At 24.7% G+C, this 21,866-nt stretch overlaps 1 protein-coding gene across 2 annotated transcripts in view; it reads right to left on the bottom strand.

The window, feature by feature from the left end:
* LOC122506297 (SLIT-ROBO Rho GTPase-activating protein 1-like) overlaps positions 1-21,866 on the bottom strand; it is a 66,368-nt gene that overhangs the window by 12,048 nt on the left and 32,454 nt on the right. For both annotated transcript variants that reach the window (XM_043618395.1, XM_043618396.1), the window contains exons 2-5: positions 16,271-16,454; positions 11,624-11,789; positions 11,219-11,443; positions 7,836-7,964 (exon numbers count right to left, since the gene is read on the bottom strand). In XM_043618395.1, coding sequence (XP_043474330.1) covers positions 7,836-7,964; positions 11,219-11,443; positions 11,624-11,789; positions 16,271-16,454 — 704 coding nt within the window. The remainder of the gene's footprint in view (positions 1-7,835; positions 7,965-11,218; positions 11,444-11,623; positions 11,790-16,270; positions 16,455-21,866) is intronic.

The following is a 21,866-nucleotide window of genomic DNA, read 5'->3' as shown; positions in this document are numbered from 1 at the left end:
ATGAACTTGTTGCTAGTGTTCCCTAGAAAAATTTTATGAGGTACAAAAAATTATTGAAGCACCTGAATCGCCTAAAACTGACTGGTTTACATTTACCCCGAGATTTTGAAATTTTCCTAAAATTCGGGGTAAATGTAAACACCACTGTAGTTAAGCGAGGTTTAAGAAACAAGTTATTTCAAGTATACTACTGTTTTAAGGGATGGAAAAACTGAAAAAAAATTCTTCGTAGATGTGTAGTAAATCAACCAGTTGACTGATAATTTATCATATAAAATAAACAATTAACCATTACAAAATTAGTAATGTAAAAACTTGAATAACTCGAATAAATTTTAATAGATTTTCATTCAACTTGTTAAAAAGAAGTTTTTAAGGTTGATGAATAAGAATCTAAAATCGAATTTTTAAATTTCAAAATGGTGGATCCAATATGGCGGATGAACCTAAAAATAATATTTTTAAAAATTGATCAAATTTGCTTGAATCTGGCTACTAGGGGGTTTTTGAGGTCGCTGAATACGAATTTGAAGTCAAATTTTAAATTTTCAAAATGGCGGATGAACCTAAAAATATTTTTAAAAATTGATCAAATTTCAAAATTTTTTTTTTTATCAAATTTTTTTTTTTCAAAGAGGACCTAATTTCCTTTTATATATGTAATTTTACATTGCCAAATTAATGAAATTGTGAAATAGAAGCAAATTTATTCAATTACTTTCTTTTAAAATGTAGTTCAAGTTCTGTTTACATTTACCCCGAGTATTCGAATTCTCAGGGTAAATGTAAACACTTAATTATCTATTAACTAAATTGACGAAAATCAAAAATCAAAGTCAATTTTTGTTAGGGCATTAATAAGGAAGAATTACATATTTTTGTTTGATTTTTTAATTTATTTTTATGCAAATGCGAGACAAAATACTATGAAACAGTAAAACTTCGATTTTCAATCTTTTTTGCATTAAAAGATAACTTACACTATGGCATTGCCAATTGTCAAAATAAAATATTGGCAATACTCAGAACATCTTGTAGGTGAGCTGAGGTAAAAATATTGACGTCGTACTTATTTTTAAATTTGTAAATTTAGCTGAAACATCTACTGTTTACATTTACCCCTTGTTTACATTTACCCCAAATGACCCTATATTACAAAATAAAAACATCAAATAATATAAAAAAACCGCAATTAAATTTTCTCACAAAAATCAATTTCAAAATTCAATTATTTCTAAAAATTCACGCTATATTGTTATTAATATTCAATTATTATCTAAAATTTCCCATAAAGAATCGTTATCAACAAATTTTCAAATAATTGAATTCTATCAACAAATTTTAATAAAATTTTTAAAAATAATTATATTTTTCGAGAAATTGGATTAAAATTGTATTAAAAATAATTGAAATTCTGCAATGAGGTTTATTATTCGTGAATATAATTGAATCCCTAAAAAAATGTTATTACTTTTGAACAATATTTCATTTTTGCGAAGAATATTATTTCTCTTGAAAATAATTGTATTTTTGCAATAGTTTGTAACTTACAAAATTGAATTTTTTTTCATGTTTTTAACTACACTGGAGCTTCACTTATTTTCAGTCTCACTTATTTTCAGTCTCACTTATTTTCACCATTTCCAGTCTCACTTATTTTCAGTTAAATGGTTCTCCGTGCGTTCTCATTGGTTGATGTTAAAGAATCCACCAATCAAATCAACTCGAATGTTACGTTTCAGAGTGAAAATAAGTGCGACTTTGCCTTTCAGTTTGTTTGGACTTAGTGAAAATAAGTGAAGCTCCAGTGTATAAACATCTTTTATAAATCCATTATTTTTAATAATTTTTGAAAAAGTTCTTTAAGAATTTTTAAATTCATTTCTTTACAATTCAATTTTATAAAATTTCAATTATTCGTAAATTCTCCAATTAAATATATATTAGAAAATAAAAACTTTAAATAATTTCAAAAAAAAATCTGCAATTAAAGTTTCTCAAAAAAAATTAATTCCACAGAATTGCTAGTTAAAAATATGAAAAATTCAAAATTTCAAAGATTTTAATCTAAAACCTTTTCAAAATTGAATTATTATTTCTAAAAATTAACGCTCTAATGATTCTAAAATTCAATTATAATCTAAAATTTTAACTGACATCCATTTTTAAATCAATGTTTATGAGAAAATTCTACTAGAATTCAATTATTTTAATACAAAAATAACAATTTATAAATAATTGAATCGCCGTAAAAATTTTATTATTTATGAAAATAATTGAATAATTGCGAAGAAATTTATAAAAAAATTTGTAAATAATGAAATTCGTGTGAAATTTTTATTATTTTTTTAAAATAATTAAAAGTTTGTGCAGAATTTTATTAAATTGTTTTTTAAGGGGTTATACTACCCAGGCGCACTGAAAATGAACGTTTCTTTGGAAATTTTTTTCTTGGAAACTATTCTATAGATCAAAATAAAATTCTGAGGCTTTATTATACACGTTTTGAGGTATAGAAAAAAATTTTTATTTATAACTTTTGATACAAAATAGGGCCTTGACTAGCATAAACGGAAAATGAGTTTTTTTAGAAGCGAATCTGCGTACAACATAACATTCTCCGAACAACACCAGGAGCAAAATACAAAATTTGTCGTTAATCTACATTACTTTTGCTAGGAAAGTACACACGATTATTTATTTTTATGAAAAATTTACAAATTGGCAACAGTTTTAACATTTTTAAAAAAATTTTTAACTAAAAATCGACTTTAAATTGTTTATAACAATCTTATTTATTTATGAATTTTAAAAAGCGTGTGTACTTCCTTAGATAATTTATCTAAAAAGTTACAGTTAAAATTTCAAATGAATCCGTCAAAAATTGAGCGAGTTACAGTGTACGCAGTTTTGAAAAATGTAGTTTTGAGAGAAATGCATTTGCAGGATGCATTTACTAAGTATATGACATATTGAAAATAGCGACTTAACAATTTTTTTACTTTTACTTTGATATTCCAGCACCATATAACCACTGCTTTATATTTTGTATTATAATTAAAATGATTTGTATACTCCCAAAGATTATCAACAAACTATAAAATATTTAAAATTTTAAATTATCATGTAAAAAGTAGTTTAATGAATTTTTGTCGACAAAATAGTATTTACATGTCATTCTTGGATAGTCTATGTACCATTTAATACAATAAAAAAATTGAAAAAAAAGTAAAATAAAAAAAAATAAATAAAAAAAAAATAAATAATTAAAAAAAAAAATAATTCTTATTAATTAATAATAAATAATATTAATATAATAAATATATATATTAATATTATTTTTATTCTTATTAATTCTTATTCTTATTCTTCTTAATTATTCTTTTGGAAATTTTTTTGGAAATAGTAGATATTGAAAATTATTGAATTGAGGAAAATAATTGAATTTCGGAGAAGAATTTAATTATTTCTAAAAATAATTGAAATTTTGATGAGAATTTAAAAAAATTTTTTAACATAATGGAATTTCTGCAATCATTTGTAATTTCAATAAAATTATCCAAATTATATCGTACAATTTACGAACTATTCATCCTTTTCGAATCAAATTGCAGACTTTACGGACTTTTTTTCAAAAAAACGGACTTTTACGGACTTCAAGCAAAGTTACGGACTTTTACGAGATTTACGGACCTAGTTCAAGCCCTGGAATTCCTATGGCTTCGGAATTAATAAGGTTGAATTTCTGTTTTGCTGTATCCTACAAAGTAGAATTTTCATTTTTTAAATTCTTGAAATCTTATTCAGGTAACTCATCTCATTTAATTTAGCTCATATTTGAATTCTAAAGAAAATTTTAAAAAATCATAAAGAAATTAAAATGTAAATCAAAATTATAATTATTTATTTTCTTGAAGCCGAAAACAGTCTATAAATAAAATAACTATAACAAACCTAAATTGACTTTGGCGATGGTCTGACAAAATGGATATTCTTCTCTTTAAAAAAAAAATAATGAAATTGAACATTTAAATTAACAATAAATTAAATGAAAACTTCATAATTCAATATTTCTTAATATTAAGATTGTTCACCGAAATTACTAAAAAATTGCGATTGTCTCGAAAACTAGAAGCAACGAAATAGAAACCTTTTTATACGGACACCACGAATACGTATATTTGGTTTTAAAAGAATCATTTTATATAAAACATTTAAAAGGATTATAATGTTGTCTATTTTATGTTTATAATGAAGAAAATTTAAGTTATATTTTTTATAACAAATTTTTTCATTTCAAAGAAAACTTAAAAGTCAATTTTTTGAAATTAAACAGTGACTAATATCTTTGTAAACAGTAGCTTATCAAACTATTTAACCACTTTGCGATATGCGTTAAAGAATTTCTCAAAATACTTGAATTTTTAAATAAATTCTTAAAAAAAATAATTGTCTTTAAAAGTGAAATTTATTTTTAAACATAACATTAATATGCAAACTAACTTAAAGTGAAAACTTTAATAAAGAAATAAAATTATTTTAAAAAATTAAGTTAAATAAGTATAAAAAACTTAATTCACGTTTGGGAATCATCAAGTAGTACTTGGTAACTGTTATGTACATTGTCGTAAATCCTAATCTGAAGCTAATTACAGAAATACGACTTTTCTTTGTAATACTAGCTTATTTTTCAACTGACCTCAATCAAACTTTGTAGATGACTGACAAACCATGAAAAACTTGTTTAAGTATCATTTAGCGTTCATATTTTTCAAGTTGAAAATATAGCCAACGCAAAAGAGATAATAATAATAAATAATAATATTTTTTTAGCGAAAATAACAATTTTTTTAGAGAAATTACTCCTACTAACTGCTAGTGATAAATTATAAAAAAACTAGTATAATTTTTTAACGATTATGTTAAAATGCTTTGTTTTTGTCAATATTTTTGTTAGGTTACACAAGAATTTCAAAGAGTAAACATTTTTCATAAAAATTTATAAAATTTTAATTTTTAAATACTTTTACAGCTCCACAATTGCAAGTGAAAGTGGATTGAAAATTTATTTTTATAAATTATAATATATAGGTATTTTTGATACGTTTTAGAAAAATTAGACAATAAATTAACTTTTTTTCGCCAAAAATAATTACAGACTTTGCACTCGATAATTAATTTTAAAAAAGTATCTTTCAAACTAAAAAAAGTAGCTATCGAAAAATTAAACTTGACGACCAAAAAAACTCTTTTTAGACTTTTCACAAAACTGACAAGAATTCCATTCCATATTTTTTATTTTCCTGACTTTTTCCTAATTGTCATCAAAAATATTTACTTCTTTCTTATCCTGCTAATAAATTAAATTCCTGCAACGAATTTTATTATTCATGAAAAAATCTAAATATTTATAAACACAATTTAATTCTTGCAAAGAATTATATAAAAAATTTTAAATTATTTATTTATTTCGACTAATTTTATGCAAATTCCAATTTAAATAATTGAATTCCTGAGAAATTTTTATTATTCAGGAAAAGAATTGAATTCTAAAGAAGATTTTTACAAAAAAATTTTTAAATAAATGAATTCTGTTTGGAAATTTTATAAAAATAGTAGATAATAAAAATCATTGAATTGCGAAAAGTATTTAAAAATAATTAAATTTTACAAAGAATTCTATTAAAATTTTTGAGAATATAATTGAATGTCTGTGTGTCATTTTATTAAATTTTTTTGAAAATAATTGAATTTCCAAGACGAAAATTTATTACTTTTAAAAATAATTGAATTCTTGTCATGAATGCTGTTATTTATGAAAATAATTGAATTATTGCGAAATATGTTATTAAAATGTTTAAAAAGAATTGTATTTTTGTGACAAATTTTGTTATTCATTAAAATAATTGCATTCTTCATCAGAATTTTATTTGAGAAAATAATTGAATTTTTCGAATAATTAATTAGAAATAGTATTTAAAAATAATTTATATTCTTCCATGAGTTTTATTATTATTAATGAAAATAATATTGAATATTTCAAAGAATTTTATTATAATGCCTGAAAATAATTGAATTTTCGGGAATAATTTTGTTATTTATCTACATAATTAAATTCCTTCCAAGAATTATTTATGTAAATAATTGAATTCTTTGGAAGAGTTTTATTAAAATCTTAAAGAACAATTATTGAATTATTTCAAAAAAATTTAATTAAAATTGTATTAAAAATAATTGATTTCTTTCGAACAATTTTATTAAAATATTTGAAAATAATTAAACTCCTGTGAAAAATTCTAATATTTTTGTAAATAATTGAATTCTTCCAAAGAATTTTGAAAAAAATATTTTTTTACATAATTGATTTTTTCGAGGAATTGAAATTAAATTTTTAAGTTACATTTTTTGAGCAATTCCTGTAAAACTGTATTAAAAAATAATTAAAATCCCGTGATGAATTTTATTATATATAAAAATAATTGAATAGTTGATAACAATTTTAATAAAATTTTCAAAAATAATTGAATTCCTGAGAAGAACTTCATTATTAATGAAAATAATTGAATTATTGCGATAAATTTTATTAAAATGTTAAAAAAGAATTTAATTTCTGTGAAAATTTTCGTTATTTTCGAAAATAACTGAATTCTTTATAAGAATTTTATAAACATTGTTTTAAATAATTAATTTTTTCGAAATATAATAAATATTATGAAAATTTTATTTGAAATAATTGAATTCTTGTGGAAAACTTTATTTGTGAAAATAATTGAATTTTTTTATTAATTAATTTTAAATATAGTATTAAAAATAATTGAAATTCTTCGATGAGTTTTATTATTTATGAAAATAATTGAATTCTTGCTTAGAATTTGCTCAAAAATTTTTCTAAAAAATTGAATTTCTATAAAAAATGTTTTTATTAGAGAAAATAATTGAATTATTGTGAAGAATTGTATACAAATTTTGTTAAATAATTGATTTTTTCGAAATTTTTTAGAAAATGCTATTTTAAATTACTTGAATTCCTGTGGAAATTTTATTATTTATGAAAATAATTTAATTTCGGATGAATTTTATCAATTTTTTTTAAATAATTGAATTATTTTGCGAAATTTTATGAAAATACTAGATATTGAAAATAAATGAATTTTGAATATTTTTTGAAAATAATTGAATCGTTTTAAAGAATTTGATTATAATTTTTGAGAATTGTTTTTTTATTTCTAGTATTAGCGAATTTATAGTATAGTGGAAATTTGAAAAAATAACAGATATAGTAGCTTTTAGTGGCTAAAATCTAAAAAAGCACCCAAATAGTAGCATAACTAAAAAAAGTATAGTAAATAGTAGGTTTTAGTAGATGAGTGCGAAGCCTGTAATTATTATATTTGAAATTGCGTAGTTTGTCGCGGATGTATTTTATTACGGAGAGTAATGAAATTATTCTCGTTTCGTGCGCTCTGTGTTTTCTCACGGTATACCAAATAAATTCTTCTTTGTAAAGCAAGCGTGGATTATTAGAACTTAAGATAACGGCTTTTAGAAATAGCGATACGCGAATTGATTCTTTATAACGTTTAGTTAAAAAATTATTTTCTTTTTCAATTAAATGAAAAGAAATGAAACTCTACAGTTTTTTTTATATTAAAACTTAATGCATTCGAGAATGTTGATAGGATATCGAAATGTCAATATTTTAAAAATACTTCCTTTATTAATATAGGATAGAAAATTTATTTTTTAGATAAAATTAGTTTGTCAGGATGCTTATTCTAGATTGGAAATCGGGAATGTTGGCTGTGAAGAAGGAAAAGTATAAAGAAAGCACTTACATCGATGAGGTCGGACAGATCGTCGACAAAGTACTTGTGTATCGTCGTATTGGAAGCTTCAAGACAGAGAATGTACTCGTTTCTGGCCTTCAGTGCCTTCAACTTTGCTTCAGTGTACTTGCTCTTTCTCTGAAAAAAGATCAAACGATTCAAATATCTTGTAATTTTAAAGCCATTAATCAAACATTTCATTTATGTTTATATATATGTATTCTGTTGATTCAGTTAAAATGTCTTTTTTAATGATCATATGAAGCAAAACTCTGACCAGATTGTAAATTTTAATCGTGCACAGATCATTCTTAATATTAAACTTTTTTTCTAAATTAAAATTTAAATTAACATTTTATTTTTAAATATAAACAGAATAATGTAAAAAAATTTAATTTTAATTTCGTGCTTCAGCTCGAAAGTGATAAATCTAGTCATATTATAGTGGATTATAATTTTCTTTTTATTTGATAAATAATAAAGTAACATTTTTTTAAAGTACCTAATTTTTATTTAAGTTTTACGGACTTTGGATCGATAATAAATTCCAAGTTTTTATAAAATTCAATTGTTTTGAAATAATTGTTCCATATTTTTTTGCAACTAAAATACTTCTCTCAATCAATTATTTTGTATTATTTATTATTATTTATTATTTTAGAAAAATTTTGATAATTCGAAAATTTTCAATATTTTTTAAACATCCAATTAATTTCATAACAATTTGAATTAAAATTTCTCAAAAACCTGATTTTCCTTTTTTGGAATTTTAAATTAAAATTATTCAAAAGGTTTTAAAAATTTCAATTTTGATAAGGTATCTTTTGATTTTCAATTATTTCTAGTAATTTCTTTTTTAATTCTTTTAATATATTAATATTTTATAGAATTCTATTTTTAACTAAAATTCTTCTCTAAATCAATTAATTATTTTTAATAATTTTGAAAAAGTTATTTCGCAATTCGAAAATTTCTCATTTAAATATAGGATAAGTGCGGGTATAGTCGGACAGTACTAGTAGTCGGACACTTTCGTGTTTTTTGTCAAATAAATACCTAATAATGCATTGTGATAATTACTTTAAAGTATATACTATTTTCATAGTGTTATTTTGCAAAATAATTAAACAAATATTTTATTTAATATTTTAAAAATCATGGTGTCCGACTATAGATGTAACCATTTTCGAGTAGCGCAATGACTAGCACAAAGTTTTGTTGACAATTAATAATAAATATTAAAACTTATAGGATTGTTTTGACAAGTCAAATCATGCGGTTTTCGTTAATTTATCGATAATTTAATTGTTTGATTTCATTGGTTCTTTAGAAAAATGAAAAGGGCCCATTTTGTCGGTCATTTGCAAAAGTAATCCGTATTTTAAAAATGGAGGTGTGGAAAAATTTAAAACCTCTTGATTTTTCATCTTTAAGGTGTCCTGGACTGTAAACAATTCTTATCTGAATAACTTTCCAGAAGAACCAGAGATATTGATGTTAGAGTCTTTTTTTTCGTAATTGTCGAAATGAAAATTTGGATATTGCGTCAATTTTTTCATAATAGAGACTGTCAAAAAATTTTAAATAAGTTTAATATCTATTCTTTTTTTTGCAAATGACACAATAAAATTGTACCTTATAAAAAAATGGTTTTTTAATAGAAAAACTGTCCTTTTTAGAAAAGGGCCCATATTGTAGGTTTTTCGTATTTTCAAAATTAAGAGGGGGGGGGGGATGTTTTTAAAAATTTAAAACCTGTTGGTTTTTTATCTTCAAGGTGCCCTGAACTGGAAACAATTCTTATCTGAATAACTTCCAAGAAGAACCAGAGATACAACAATTAGTTGGTTTTGCAATCTTTAATTCCGTTTTTCTCGAAATGAGGTTTGTGGCGTTCTAAACTTTGAAATTCCGTAACTCAGCGAATTTTTAACCAAAAAAGTTCTAAGACCACTCAAAATTTTCCAAATTTTGCCAGGATTACGCCCATATAGATAACTCCAATAGTGCCAAAATGGGCCCTTTTCATGTGGACGTCCACATATTATTAGCTTCTAATAAGCTTTAATTCAATTTTCCATCAGGAAGCTATTAAAAAATTATCTTTTTTATACTTCATAAATCCAAAATATGTGACAGATGTCCGACTATAGAAAAAAGGGAAAAAAGTGTCCGACTACTAAAGCTTTCGTTATTTTTCATTAAAATGCTTGTATTTTATTAAATACTTGAGTATTTGTAACAAATTTATATGGTTTTTAATCTTGAAAAACTCCTTTAATCGATAATGCGGTTAAAAAACAAGTAGCTACTTGTTATTTCAAGAAAAAAAGCATAATATAAGATCGTATTCTTAAGTGTCCGACTACTAGTGCAATTGTACGTAAAGAAACACATTTAAACTATTATTAATTTAATTATTTAAGAACAAAAATTGCTTAGCGCTGTGAATTTACTTCTTTCATTATAATTGTCGAATTTTCTATTTCAAAGGCTAGGCGGCTAAACCTGAATCGCACCGTAACTGGTACTTTATCCTACATTAAAAAATTCTACTATTTTAAAAAAAATTTGATTTTTAATTTTTTTAAAAAAATATTAAAAACTAATTTGTTTAAATTGATATAATTTCACTTTTTATAGCCTGTTTTTGCTCTAAAACACTTGCAAAAAACGTGATAGCCACTTTGCAGTTAAAGATTTTACTATAATTGTTTTACTCACTATGAAAATCGAAATAAGTTGCATTTTACATTTATATACCAAAGAAGTTGTTTTTTCTTGTAATATGTGGAAGAAAAGTCGATTATTTTTATTAAACTTGATATATATTTATTTTATTAAATTTTATTATTTCATTTTATTAAAATAAATCGAAAAATATGAATTTTTAATTCATATTTTTTGATTCGAGTCTCTATTACTGAAATAAAATACGGATATCGGATTCGTTGTCACACATAAATTTGATTTTAAAACACAATTTTTAATCTCTATGAAATCGTGAATTATTGTAATCGTAATATTATCAAGAGGAAAAATCATGTTTGGAGTTGATGACTCAGAACCCCAAAAAATATAGAGTGAAACAAGTGGTGAGGGTACATGCATAAAACGTCTCTAATTTCATTAATTGACGGCAAATCGATTGCAAAGGGTGCGCAGGATCAGTTGACGCATCAAAACTTGTAATTTATTTATAATGCATTTCAATACCTTAAAATATCAACTCTATTTAAGAGCTTAAAAATATGAATTTATAAATAATCTAATAAATATTCACTTTTAAAGAAGAGGAAAAAAAATGAAGCACAAAATAGTTAAACAAAATTAAACTGAAAATGTTAGTAGTGAAATATGTTTTCCTGTTGGTAAATGTAGACTTGACGTACCTTGTTGACTTCCTTCTCAATAAGTTTGTACTTTTTGCTACGAACGAGTTTTTCAGGGGGCGCATTTGCCACTTCTAATTTATTTCTTTGCTGTTCTGCAACACGCAGCTTGGTTTCTGCTTGCCTCGATTCTGCCTGATAAGCTTGGTATGTCTTCATAGTCGTATGCAGCTCATGCAAAACTCGCAAAATTTCTTCATGTGTTTCATAACCAATCTCTCGACACTGAAGTAAAGAAAGGTCAAGAAACTTTTAATATTTCTTTGCATTTTAAAGTAACAATTGTTTACGATAGATTATTTAAATATTTTTTGCTTAAGGTATGAGAGAATTCAAATAGAAAATGTCAGTTGAATTTCATAAAACTGTTTGCCACGAATATTTTGCCATGATCAGGATGCTTACTCGCTTGTAAATGCGCTGAACGTCCTCCATTACTTGATTTAATCTTCCCACTAGATGCGTACTGTACACTTCGGAGAGGGCAGCGTGATCTCTACTCAGAGATTTGGTTTCGTTGACAAGTTGTTGCCAGCACGCGTAACTAGAAAAAAGGGGCCACTGCTCGCGCCTGAAACAATAATGTGTTGTTCAGAAACCGTCAACATTTTAATAATTATCATTTTTTTATACTTGTATAGAATATATTAATTTGTCAATATTTCATCTTTTAAAAACAAATTAAATTTTTTATAAGTGTAAAACATGAAGAAATCGATAACTCCGAGTCTTCGACTCGGAGTGATCGATTTCTTCATGTTTTATAATAATTAAAAATAACCAAGAGATAAAATCATTATCAAACAGTTATTATTTTTAACAATTTTTAACTAAAATTCTTCTTCAAATCAATTTTACGACATTTCAATTATTCGTAAATTCTTCAATTAAATATATATTAGAAAATAAAAACTTCAAATAATATAAAAACATTCAATTAACATATTTCAAAAAAAAAAAATTAATTTCAAAATTCAATTAGGATTTATCAAAATTCCAGCTATATTGCTTTAAGTACTCAATTATTATCTAAAATTTTAACTGAAATTAACTTTTAAATACATTTTTATTAGAATTCAATTATTTAAATACAAAAATAAATAATGTATTGAATTATTGAATGTTTCTTAAATTCTCATAAAGAATTTTACCAACAAATTTTTAAGAATAATTACATTTTTCGAGGAATTCGATTTAAATTAATTTTTACCACTTAAATAAATAAAAATTGTATTAAAAATAATTGAAACTCTTTTATTATTCTTATTATTTATGAAAATAATTGAATTCCTAAAAAGAAATTTATTATATACGAAAATGTTATAAGTAAATGGCGCGTATTCCCTTATAGTATGCAGCCCCTCAATTGAAACCCAGTAAAAATTTTATTATTTATGAAAATAAAAAAAAACTGAATTATTGCGAAGAAATTTATAAAAAATTTGTAAATAATTGAATTCCTGTAAAATGTTTATTATTTTATGAAAATAATTAAAAAAATTTTAAATAATTAGATTCTTTTGGAAAAATTTTATTAAAATAGTAGATATTGAAAAACATTGAAATGAGGAACATTTTTGAAAATAATTAAAATTTTTGAAAATAATAGAATTTTGGAGAAGAATTTTATTATTTATAAAGATTTGAATATAATTGAATTTCTGTGAAGAATTTTATTATACTTTTGAAAATAATTGATACTTTATATACTTTATACTTTCAATATTTTTAATTACATATTTCCGAAAATTCAAATACATACAAAAAATAATAACATTTTAGAATTATTTTTAACATTTTGGAGAAAGAAATCATATTCAAAATTTTTAATTAAAATTCATCAAAAAATTAATTAGTTTATTTAAATTATGAAAAAATTCTTTTAAGAAATTTAATTATTTTCGAAACATTACATATTTTTCAAATTTAATTCTTAGAATTGTTTTATCATAATCTTTTAAGATTCAGTTATCTTAGAACAAAGTGAATAAAAATTTATAAAAATTTACTTTTTCAGACTTATTAACATTTCGGAGAAATCATGGTCATATTTATAATTAAAATTCTTTTAACATTTGTTGATTTTTATTTATATTTTTCAAAAATTCATTTATTTTCAAAATTAATAAAATTCTTTGAAATTCAATTATTTTCAAAAAATCTATAAAAAATTGTCAACATTTCAATTATCTTTATTAAATAAATATCAAAATTCTTCGAGAAAATTCAATTATTTCCAGAAATTTTAATAAAATTCATTGTAAAATTCAATTATTTTCAAAAAATCTATAAAAAATTGTCAACATTTCAATTATCTTTATTAAATAAATATCAAAATTCTTCGAGAAAATTCAATTATTTCCAGAAATTTTAATAAAATTCATTGTAAAATTCAATTATTTTCAAAAAATCTATAAAAAATTGTCAACATTTCAATTATCTTTATTAAATAAATATCAAAATTCTTCGAGAAAATTCAATTATTTCCAGAAATTTTAATAAAATTCATTGTAAAATTCAATTATTTTCATAAATAATAGTATTCATCAAAAGAATTCAATTATTTTCAAAAATTTTTTTTAATTCAATGATTTTCAATATTCTACTTTTTTATTGAAATTTCCCAAAACAATTAAATTATTAGGGGAGAGTGGGGCAAACCGGACCGGTGGGTAAACCGGACCCCCCTCAATATTTCCGAAATGGCGAAATTGGAAAAAGTGTTGTTTACAAATTTAAAACAACCATGTTTAGTATACCTTATTTTTTCAATCTGACAGTTTTAGCTTGCGTTTGTGCGACGAAGGGAGCAAAAGTTTTTTTTTAGTTTTTTTCTACACTTTTACGAATTTTTTCTTAAGGAAATTCTGAGGAAATCGTGTAATGTTTCCAAATATTAGGTCTTAGGTTTTGAAGGTACACACCTCAGGAATATTTACCACCAAAAACTTTGATGAATTTGCAAAGCGTTTCTTTTTGACAAACATTTATTCTCAAAATGGGCCTGTGGGGCAAACCGGACCGTTTTCGGTGGGGCAAACCGGCCATAGGATATTTCCATTAAATTAAAGTTTCATAAAAATTATTTTTAAATAAAATGTTTCTTTCATTAAAATATTTACTTACAATGAAAAATAATTGTCTTCCAATGAGAATTGGACCCTTTAATATTGTTTCTCTGATAATGACAAACATTTTTATTTTTTTATTAAAAAAAATATTTATTTAATTAAAATTCAATCCCGTATTATTATTTTCATTACTACAACCATTGTTTACATGATTCTTTATGTTTTTTATTATTGTAGATTATGTAAATGCAATATTATAAATAAAAAACCAAACGGTCCGGTTTGCCCATGGGGGGTCCGGTTTACCCCAGGGGGTGGGGCAAACCGGACCGTTTGCAAAATTTTTTAAAGTTAACACAGCAACTAAACAATAAAAGATAAAGTATAGGTGTCTCTGGAAAAAAGTTGCGCAATTAAATGATCTTTCAAACAAGCCATCGAAAAATGAAATCGGTTGATTCGTTTAGTCACAAGAGTCAAAAAACCGTTAGGGGGTCCGGTTTGCCCCACTCTCCCCTAAACAAAAATTTTCATAAAATTCTACACGAAGATTCAATAATTGAGCCTCCCAATTCAAGAACTCGCACGACGCGCGGATAAACGCGCTGATGCTAGTCAAACCTTCAAAAAAGTCAAAAAATTAAAATTCGATTTTTCAAAAAAATCAAATGTTTTAAAATTTTGCATAAAATTCTTCGCAAGTAATTCAATTATTTTCCTAAATAATAAATTTAATTATTCAAAAATTTGTTGAAAAAATTCTCTATAATATTTCAATTTTAAAAAACATTCAATTATTCAATAAATTATCTATATGTTTATATTTAAATAATTTAATTCCCGAAGAATTTTCTAATAAAAATTGATTTAAAAAATTAATTTCAGTTAACGTTTTAGATAATAGTTGAATTTTTGAGAAGTTAGGTACTACTAATAATTGCAATTTTTAGAAATAATTGAATTTTGTAAAGGTTTCAAATTAAAATCTTTGAAAATCTTAATTTTTCATACAGTTAAATTAAAAATTCTATGGAACTAATTTTCTTCAAAAAGCTTAATCGAAATTTTTTAAAATTATTTCAAATTTTTATTTTCCAATGTGTATTTAATTGAATAATTTCAGAATAATCGAAATTTCACGTAAAATTGAATTGTAAACAAATGGATTTGAAAATTCTTAAAAAGAACTTTTTCAAAAATTATTAAAAATAATAATTGATTTAAAGAAGAATTTTATTTCAACATTGTAGAAAATAATTATTGAATTAAATGATGAAAATAATTTTCAAGTATAGTTACAGTAATAATATTCTTATAATAAATTTAATTTAATAAAAAAAAAATTTTTATTTAATAATAAATTAAAATAATGCTTTAATCACTTGGTTATCTTTAATTATTATAAAACATGAATGAAATGATTAATTTCTTCATGTTTTACAATAATATTTTTATCAGTTATTGAATTTCAAAAATTTTGAATTTTGAATTTTTGAAAATCATACTTCGTATGGAAAAATTATAATGATTAAATATTTATTTAAAAATGAAGTTATTGCAGTTCTTGAATAATTTTACAATTAATACAATCCTAATACAGAAACCTGCTCTTTCTGAAAAATATTCTCGAAATTAATTAATAATTTCAAAATTATCAAATTAATTAATTATTAATTAATTTCGAGAATATTTTTCAGAAAGAGCAGGTTTCTGTATTGGGACACCTGTGTTGTCGATACACGGAAAAAAGTACGTGAATCCTTCCTTGACAGTGCTTGACTTTTGGATAGGACACAAAATACAAGGCTGTTGCATATACTTTTTATTAGAAAATATAAGAAAGTCCTAGAATTATTCTAGTACTAGTATGGGCCATACTGTAATCATAAAAACACTTTAAGAAAACGTTTTATAAATCATTCAATATTAATTTTGAAAGTTATTTTCTTTAAAATTCTTTGCTCATGTTTCGTAAACCTACTTCTGTTTTTGTTCCTTATGCCTCAGCTGTATACTCCTGGCCATTTTTTCTAACGATTTACTATAATCAAGTTCCAACTCAGCCCTTCTCCTAAAGAAGTCCTGCAGTTCCGCCACCAATGCAACCTGTGCCTCCATTCGAACGTCCAAACATTTCAACTGCTCGTTCAACTGCAACCTTATGTCTGCAAAAGAAATAAAATTTATATGCGTAAATATTTTTGTAAGAGATTCAGTTTTTATTACAGTTTTAAAAAATAATTTAATAATAATTACAAAAAAAAGTATCAGTACTGGGATAATAAGAGAGTTAGCAATAAATTTTTTCTAGATCAAATTCATTTAATATTTTGCAAAGGACAGAGACTCAGTTTTCAACTTAATTTTTTGTAAATCTTTGATTTTTTAGTCTAATGAAAGAAAAACATTTATCATTATTTTACAAGAGGCATTCATGGCTCAAGGATTTGACTCAAAAGCTTTGAATAACTTTTCTGTTCCTGTCATATAAGTTGAAGTTAGTTGAATTGCAGAGAGTTAAAAGGTTGTAATTGAATTCAGTGATGTACACAAATAAATAATTCCAACAGAGAGTAACATAACATGAAGAAGACAGAGAAAACAGAAGATAGATGCAAATTGATATGCAGCGCCACTGCTGTAGTAACTTCCTTCCTGTTCAAATTAAAATAATCACTATTCCCTCATCATTACAACGATTTATTTTTGTTCATACCAATAGAGCAGCCATGTGGATAAAACACAGTCATAAAAAACTTTATCAACAATAAAATACTTTTAGGTTCAATGGAACATGTATAAATAGGAGGAAATTCAATGTGTTAGTGACTTTTTCCTGTAATATTAAGTAAAGGGGATTTTTCAAATTAAAAGAAAAAACCGCGGCCAAATGGTACTACCTTATTAACGTTTATTTTAAGTGCTTCCTTATAAGGATCTTATTGAACAGAGTTATATCATATATCTTTAAGGAAATGTTGTCAACATTGATGCAAGTTTCGGTGCTGTTTAATAATTGGTTGTGTAGTGATGTATGTTGTTCTAATAGGTGTCATTTGTTTTATCGTTTCCTTTCATAAAAGAAGAGAGAATATATACATACAAGAGAATTGACCATCTCAACATTAAACATATTTATGTTTAATATTCAGATGGTCAATTCTCTTATATGTCAGATTTGTTAAATAACAATTCTGTTACATGTCAGGTTGTCGATAAGGGCTGTTTTCGACACTCACCCAGGGTTAGCCCCGAGTTAACGATTATCCAATCATCCATAACATTCTGTTGGATCTAACCAGTCACCACTAACCCGGAGTTAATTTCGGGGTGAATGCCGAAAACAGCCATATTGTCCTGTTAAAGGACATTTTGGTTGTTTGTCAGTTAGAAAATATTAATGCGACCCCATCCACTCGCCTTTTGACAATCCCTCTCATTATTAATTTCATAACTTCATTTTTACTTCCCATTTTTTATTATTTAATTTATCAGATGTTCAGAAGAACTAATTATTCAATTAATTCAAATAATAATTGAGTCATGCAAATTATTATTAATAATAATTCAATTGTCATACACATCGTACATTCAGCGACCTTTCTCCACTACTAAATCTCTAAAAACTCGTCGACTTTTTCTTGGAAAAATTTCTACCAAAATCGTAAAATATTTCTAAAACTCCATAAAATATTTATTCAAATATAAAACTAAAAATTTTTACTTCAATGTACATGAATGTTATGTGAATTTTGTGTTTATAATGAAGCAAACAGACCGTGTTTTGAGAGAAAATCTCGCATAGCTGTATTTTTTAATTCTAGTCTATTTTTGAATCAACTTGAAGCCCTTTTCTGAATTGATTAGAGCACAATCCTGATGCAACACACATTCATTTGATTAGCATTCAGATGTCTTGCTTATGGGTTACGTTGTAGTCTATTTTGGAAAGAGCAAGGCAAAATCCACAATTCAATTTAAAAAGTGATGCTAGACTATTAAGAATGAACATTTTTGTATTTACCAATTGTATTTATCAAAAGTCTTAAAATAATGGTTGAAAATTCATGAATATGTACATGAGTCTTTTACTGAATATAATTGTATTTAATCAAATATACTAAAATAAAATTTTACACTATTTCGTATCAAATAATTTATGGGGTCGCTTATTACAAATATGAAGTAAATCTATATAACAATTCAAAACGACGCAACCAATATGGAGGATACAAAAATTGAAAATTTATCGTACTTTAATGAACTACGTTATTTAATTAAATCTATTTGGGTTCGATGTTGAAGTAGTGTTCGATTTGACTTCGGATTTATAATATTGTCTGTTTCCCGTATCGTTTTAATGTCGGAAGAGTGTCGAATTGTGGTAAACTCAGACATACTATCGATGTTGGAAGAACATTAAAAATCTGTAGGGTGTAATTTTACATTTCGTCCTGCTTCCGACACCAAATTGGTACTGAATGCCAACGTCGATTCGACATCAGTATGTTGGCATCTAACGTCGATCGACATTATTTCGACAACGGGACCCAACCTGGGAATCTATAATCTAATCTAAAACTATTAATTATAAGAAGTGGTATAAAATTCCATACAAGAGAATTTGTTTAAATGATTATGTTTAATTACATTTAAGTTTTATACTATATTGTATGTTATGAATTCTATTTTATCCGAATCAATACATAGCATCATGACTACACTTTTGATTTTTGTTTCATTCCGCAAAAAACCAAAAGGACTTAAATTGGACGTTTATTATATTCATATGAATCAAACGCAGATATTACTTCCATTTTTTTTCTGGCTCAGAATGATCATATTCACGTTTTTCTCATGTAGATTCATGTTTGATTCTCAATCAGAATTAAATTAAATTCGTGGTCTAATTCTAAAAAACGATACCAAAATTTGAAATGAAAAGAAAATTGGACTTTTGTAAGAGTCCCTATTTCTTTTTCTTTGTGTAAAAAAGTGTCATCATTTATAAGGGAAAAATATTGTTGATTTAATAACATATATTTTTCTCAGTATTCACATAACGAAGTTACACTAAGTCCCTTAAGTTTATAGTTCGACGTTTTATGATGTTTTTTTATAGAAAAAGGGTGGAGTCACATGTTTTTCTGATGGTAACGTAAAATATAAAAAAGCAAAATTTTATTTCTTATTTTCCTTGCCATGCTCTACTAAACTTCATTTCCTTTGTAGTCTCTGAAAGCAGGCTTGTTTAATATACAATATGTATACTTACAGGAAAATATGAACCTATATTTATAAATTCAACCAAGAAATTTCTCTTTAAAATATTTTAACTAATCAACTGTTTAAGCACTTTTGTATTCTTTTTACACAGAATAATTCTTCATGTATTTTAAAATATTTGTGTCCAACTTAACGTGGCAATGGTTGCAACTAGCAAAATGATAATGGTTCGCCAACCATTGGCGACGATGGTTGACCCGACAATTACTTATCTCAAAAGTCAGCCCAACTTTATATAAATAGTAATGCCAACCAAAAACTCAAAAACTCTTGCAGCCAACCTACATTTTTAAGGCCTTTGCCTGGTCTAGTGTCTGGTCCACATTAGCTCTGATAACCGAGGTTCAACTGTATTAAAATTATTTTCAATTTCGAACACAATTTTTTTCATGTGGTTATTATAAAGGCAAAAATGAGTATATACACTTCGGAATCATATTAATGTTTTTGTTGTGTTATATATCTATTTATTAAAATAGATATTTGAACATTATGTCTTTGGTTTCATAAAAATCAGAAAAGTGGTTTACTCATGGAGCGGGTCTACCTATATGGAGACATTCCTCTAGTAATAAAATTTTTAATACAAAAAAAATTTTTCGTAAAAAGCTAATTTTTTAGCTAACAAACAAGTAAGTGCGCTTCTTAAAAATATGAATGCGATATTTTTGGGCGAGAGTGTAATTCGAATCTCTGCGAAGAGCGTCATTGTAACCGTGTGTTTTTCTTCACGTTGCTGTAGACAAAAAAGTTGAGCTCTCTAAGACCAAATGTCTGTCTGTTCCTGCTTTATATATATATTTTAATAACAGCTCAGTCGCTCCCTAATTTTAAAAACTGTGAAAATACGTTTGTAGAGCTGAATATTACATGTGGCTTATTAAAAGTAGTTCGTAAAATTTCAGTAATAATTACATTCTTCGTGAATTATATTATGTATGAAAATTCCTTTCTGAAATATTATGCAATATGAATTTATTAGTGTAAAATTTATATTAAATTTATATTATGTTAAATATGTGAACTGCGAAAATAATTTTTCAGTGAAAGGTTGTGAATTTTATATTGACAATAATACACGTAAAAATATGCTTACTTATATATCTCACGATACATATTTGGTTTTCGAGCAATGAAGGAGCTCGACCTCACAGCAATTTTTGCTGATATGGAACATGTAAATATTTTCAGACATTCTCTGCAGACGGCGCCGACGATCCGCGTTTAACGGAAGCAGCACAAAACTATTTCTTTTTTCTCTAAAATGCGACTTCATTGAAAAAAACTTTATAGATATAGTAAGTAAAAAAAATATTTTGTTGTACGTATTATATTATAAATTAATTTATAACAAAGTAGGTATATTTTATCTATCATCATTTAGTTACACTAAAAACAATAACTATTTCAAAACCACAATCACTTCATAACTAAAAGTTAAAAAAAATTGTATAAATTTTTCCAATCGATACAAATGTAGTAATAATAATTCTCATAATGCACATGATATATTCACGATACCGACACTTGTAATTGTAATTCTGTTTTCTCAATTTGCATTATACTAAATTTTAAATTAGCTCATGAATTTTTTGAGACGAGAAAATAATTTTTTGAATTCAAATAAATTATTTTTTAGTATGAAACAAATTCATGCTTTGTGTTGATCAAATTATATTTATTAACTATAATATCATATTCTCAATTCAAAACGTTATTGGGGATTTAAAATTGCAATGCGATACATAGTGACCATAACGTGAACTAAAAAAAATGGCTACTGTGGGTGTACAAGGTTGCAAAAAATGTTAATATTTAAAGTATTCTAATGTTTAAGAAATATTTGTTAAGATTGTTGGTCATTATTTATCTTTTTATTGAAAAACTACTTAAAATTAAAACAGAAAAGTCACAATATAAGTTTATATTTTTTTAAATTTGTACACCCATTTCGTCCATTTTTGGTGTAAAACACTAGCGACACCGAGCCCGCGGTGGTAATTTTCATTGCCACTTTGTTTAATTATTAAAATGAACCAAATTTTCATTTGAATGAACACCATTGTTTTATCGTTGCAAATAAAGTGGGTTAATTCAACAGTTTGGTTAAGTGAAATAAGCTTTTTCCCAGATAATAATAAAAACAAGTTATAATTTAAAAAATATAAATTATTTTATATATTGTTCGAATTTTTTCATTCTTCGAAACTAATATTTTGAAAGAAATAAAATAAATATATTTTAAAGCGGTATGAAGTTTATTATTATTGTATATAAAAATAACGCAAAAT

Source organism: Leptopilina heterotoma, unplaced genomic scaffold (genome assembly GCF_015476425.1).
Source record: "Leptopilina heterotoma isolate Lh14 unplaced genomic scaffold, ASM1547642v1 Lhet_405, whole genome shotgun sequence".
Lineage (NCBI taxonomy): Eukaryota > Metazoa > Arthropoda > Insecta > Hymenoptera > Figitidae > Leptopilina > Leptopilina heterotoma.
The sequence above is the reverse complement of the archived record's forward strand: the minus strand, read 5'-3'. Positions and strand labels throughout refer to the sequence as shown.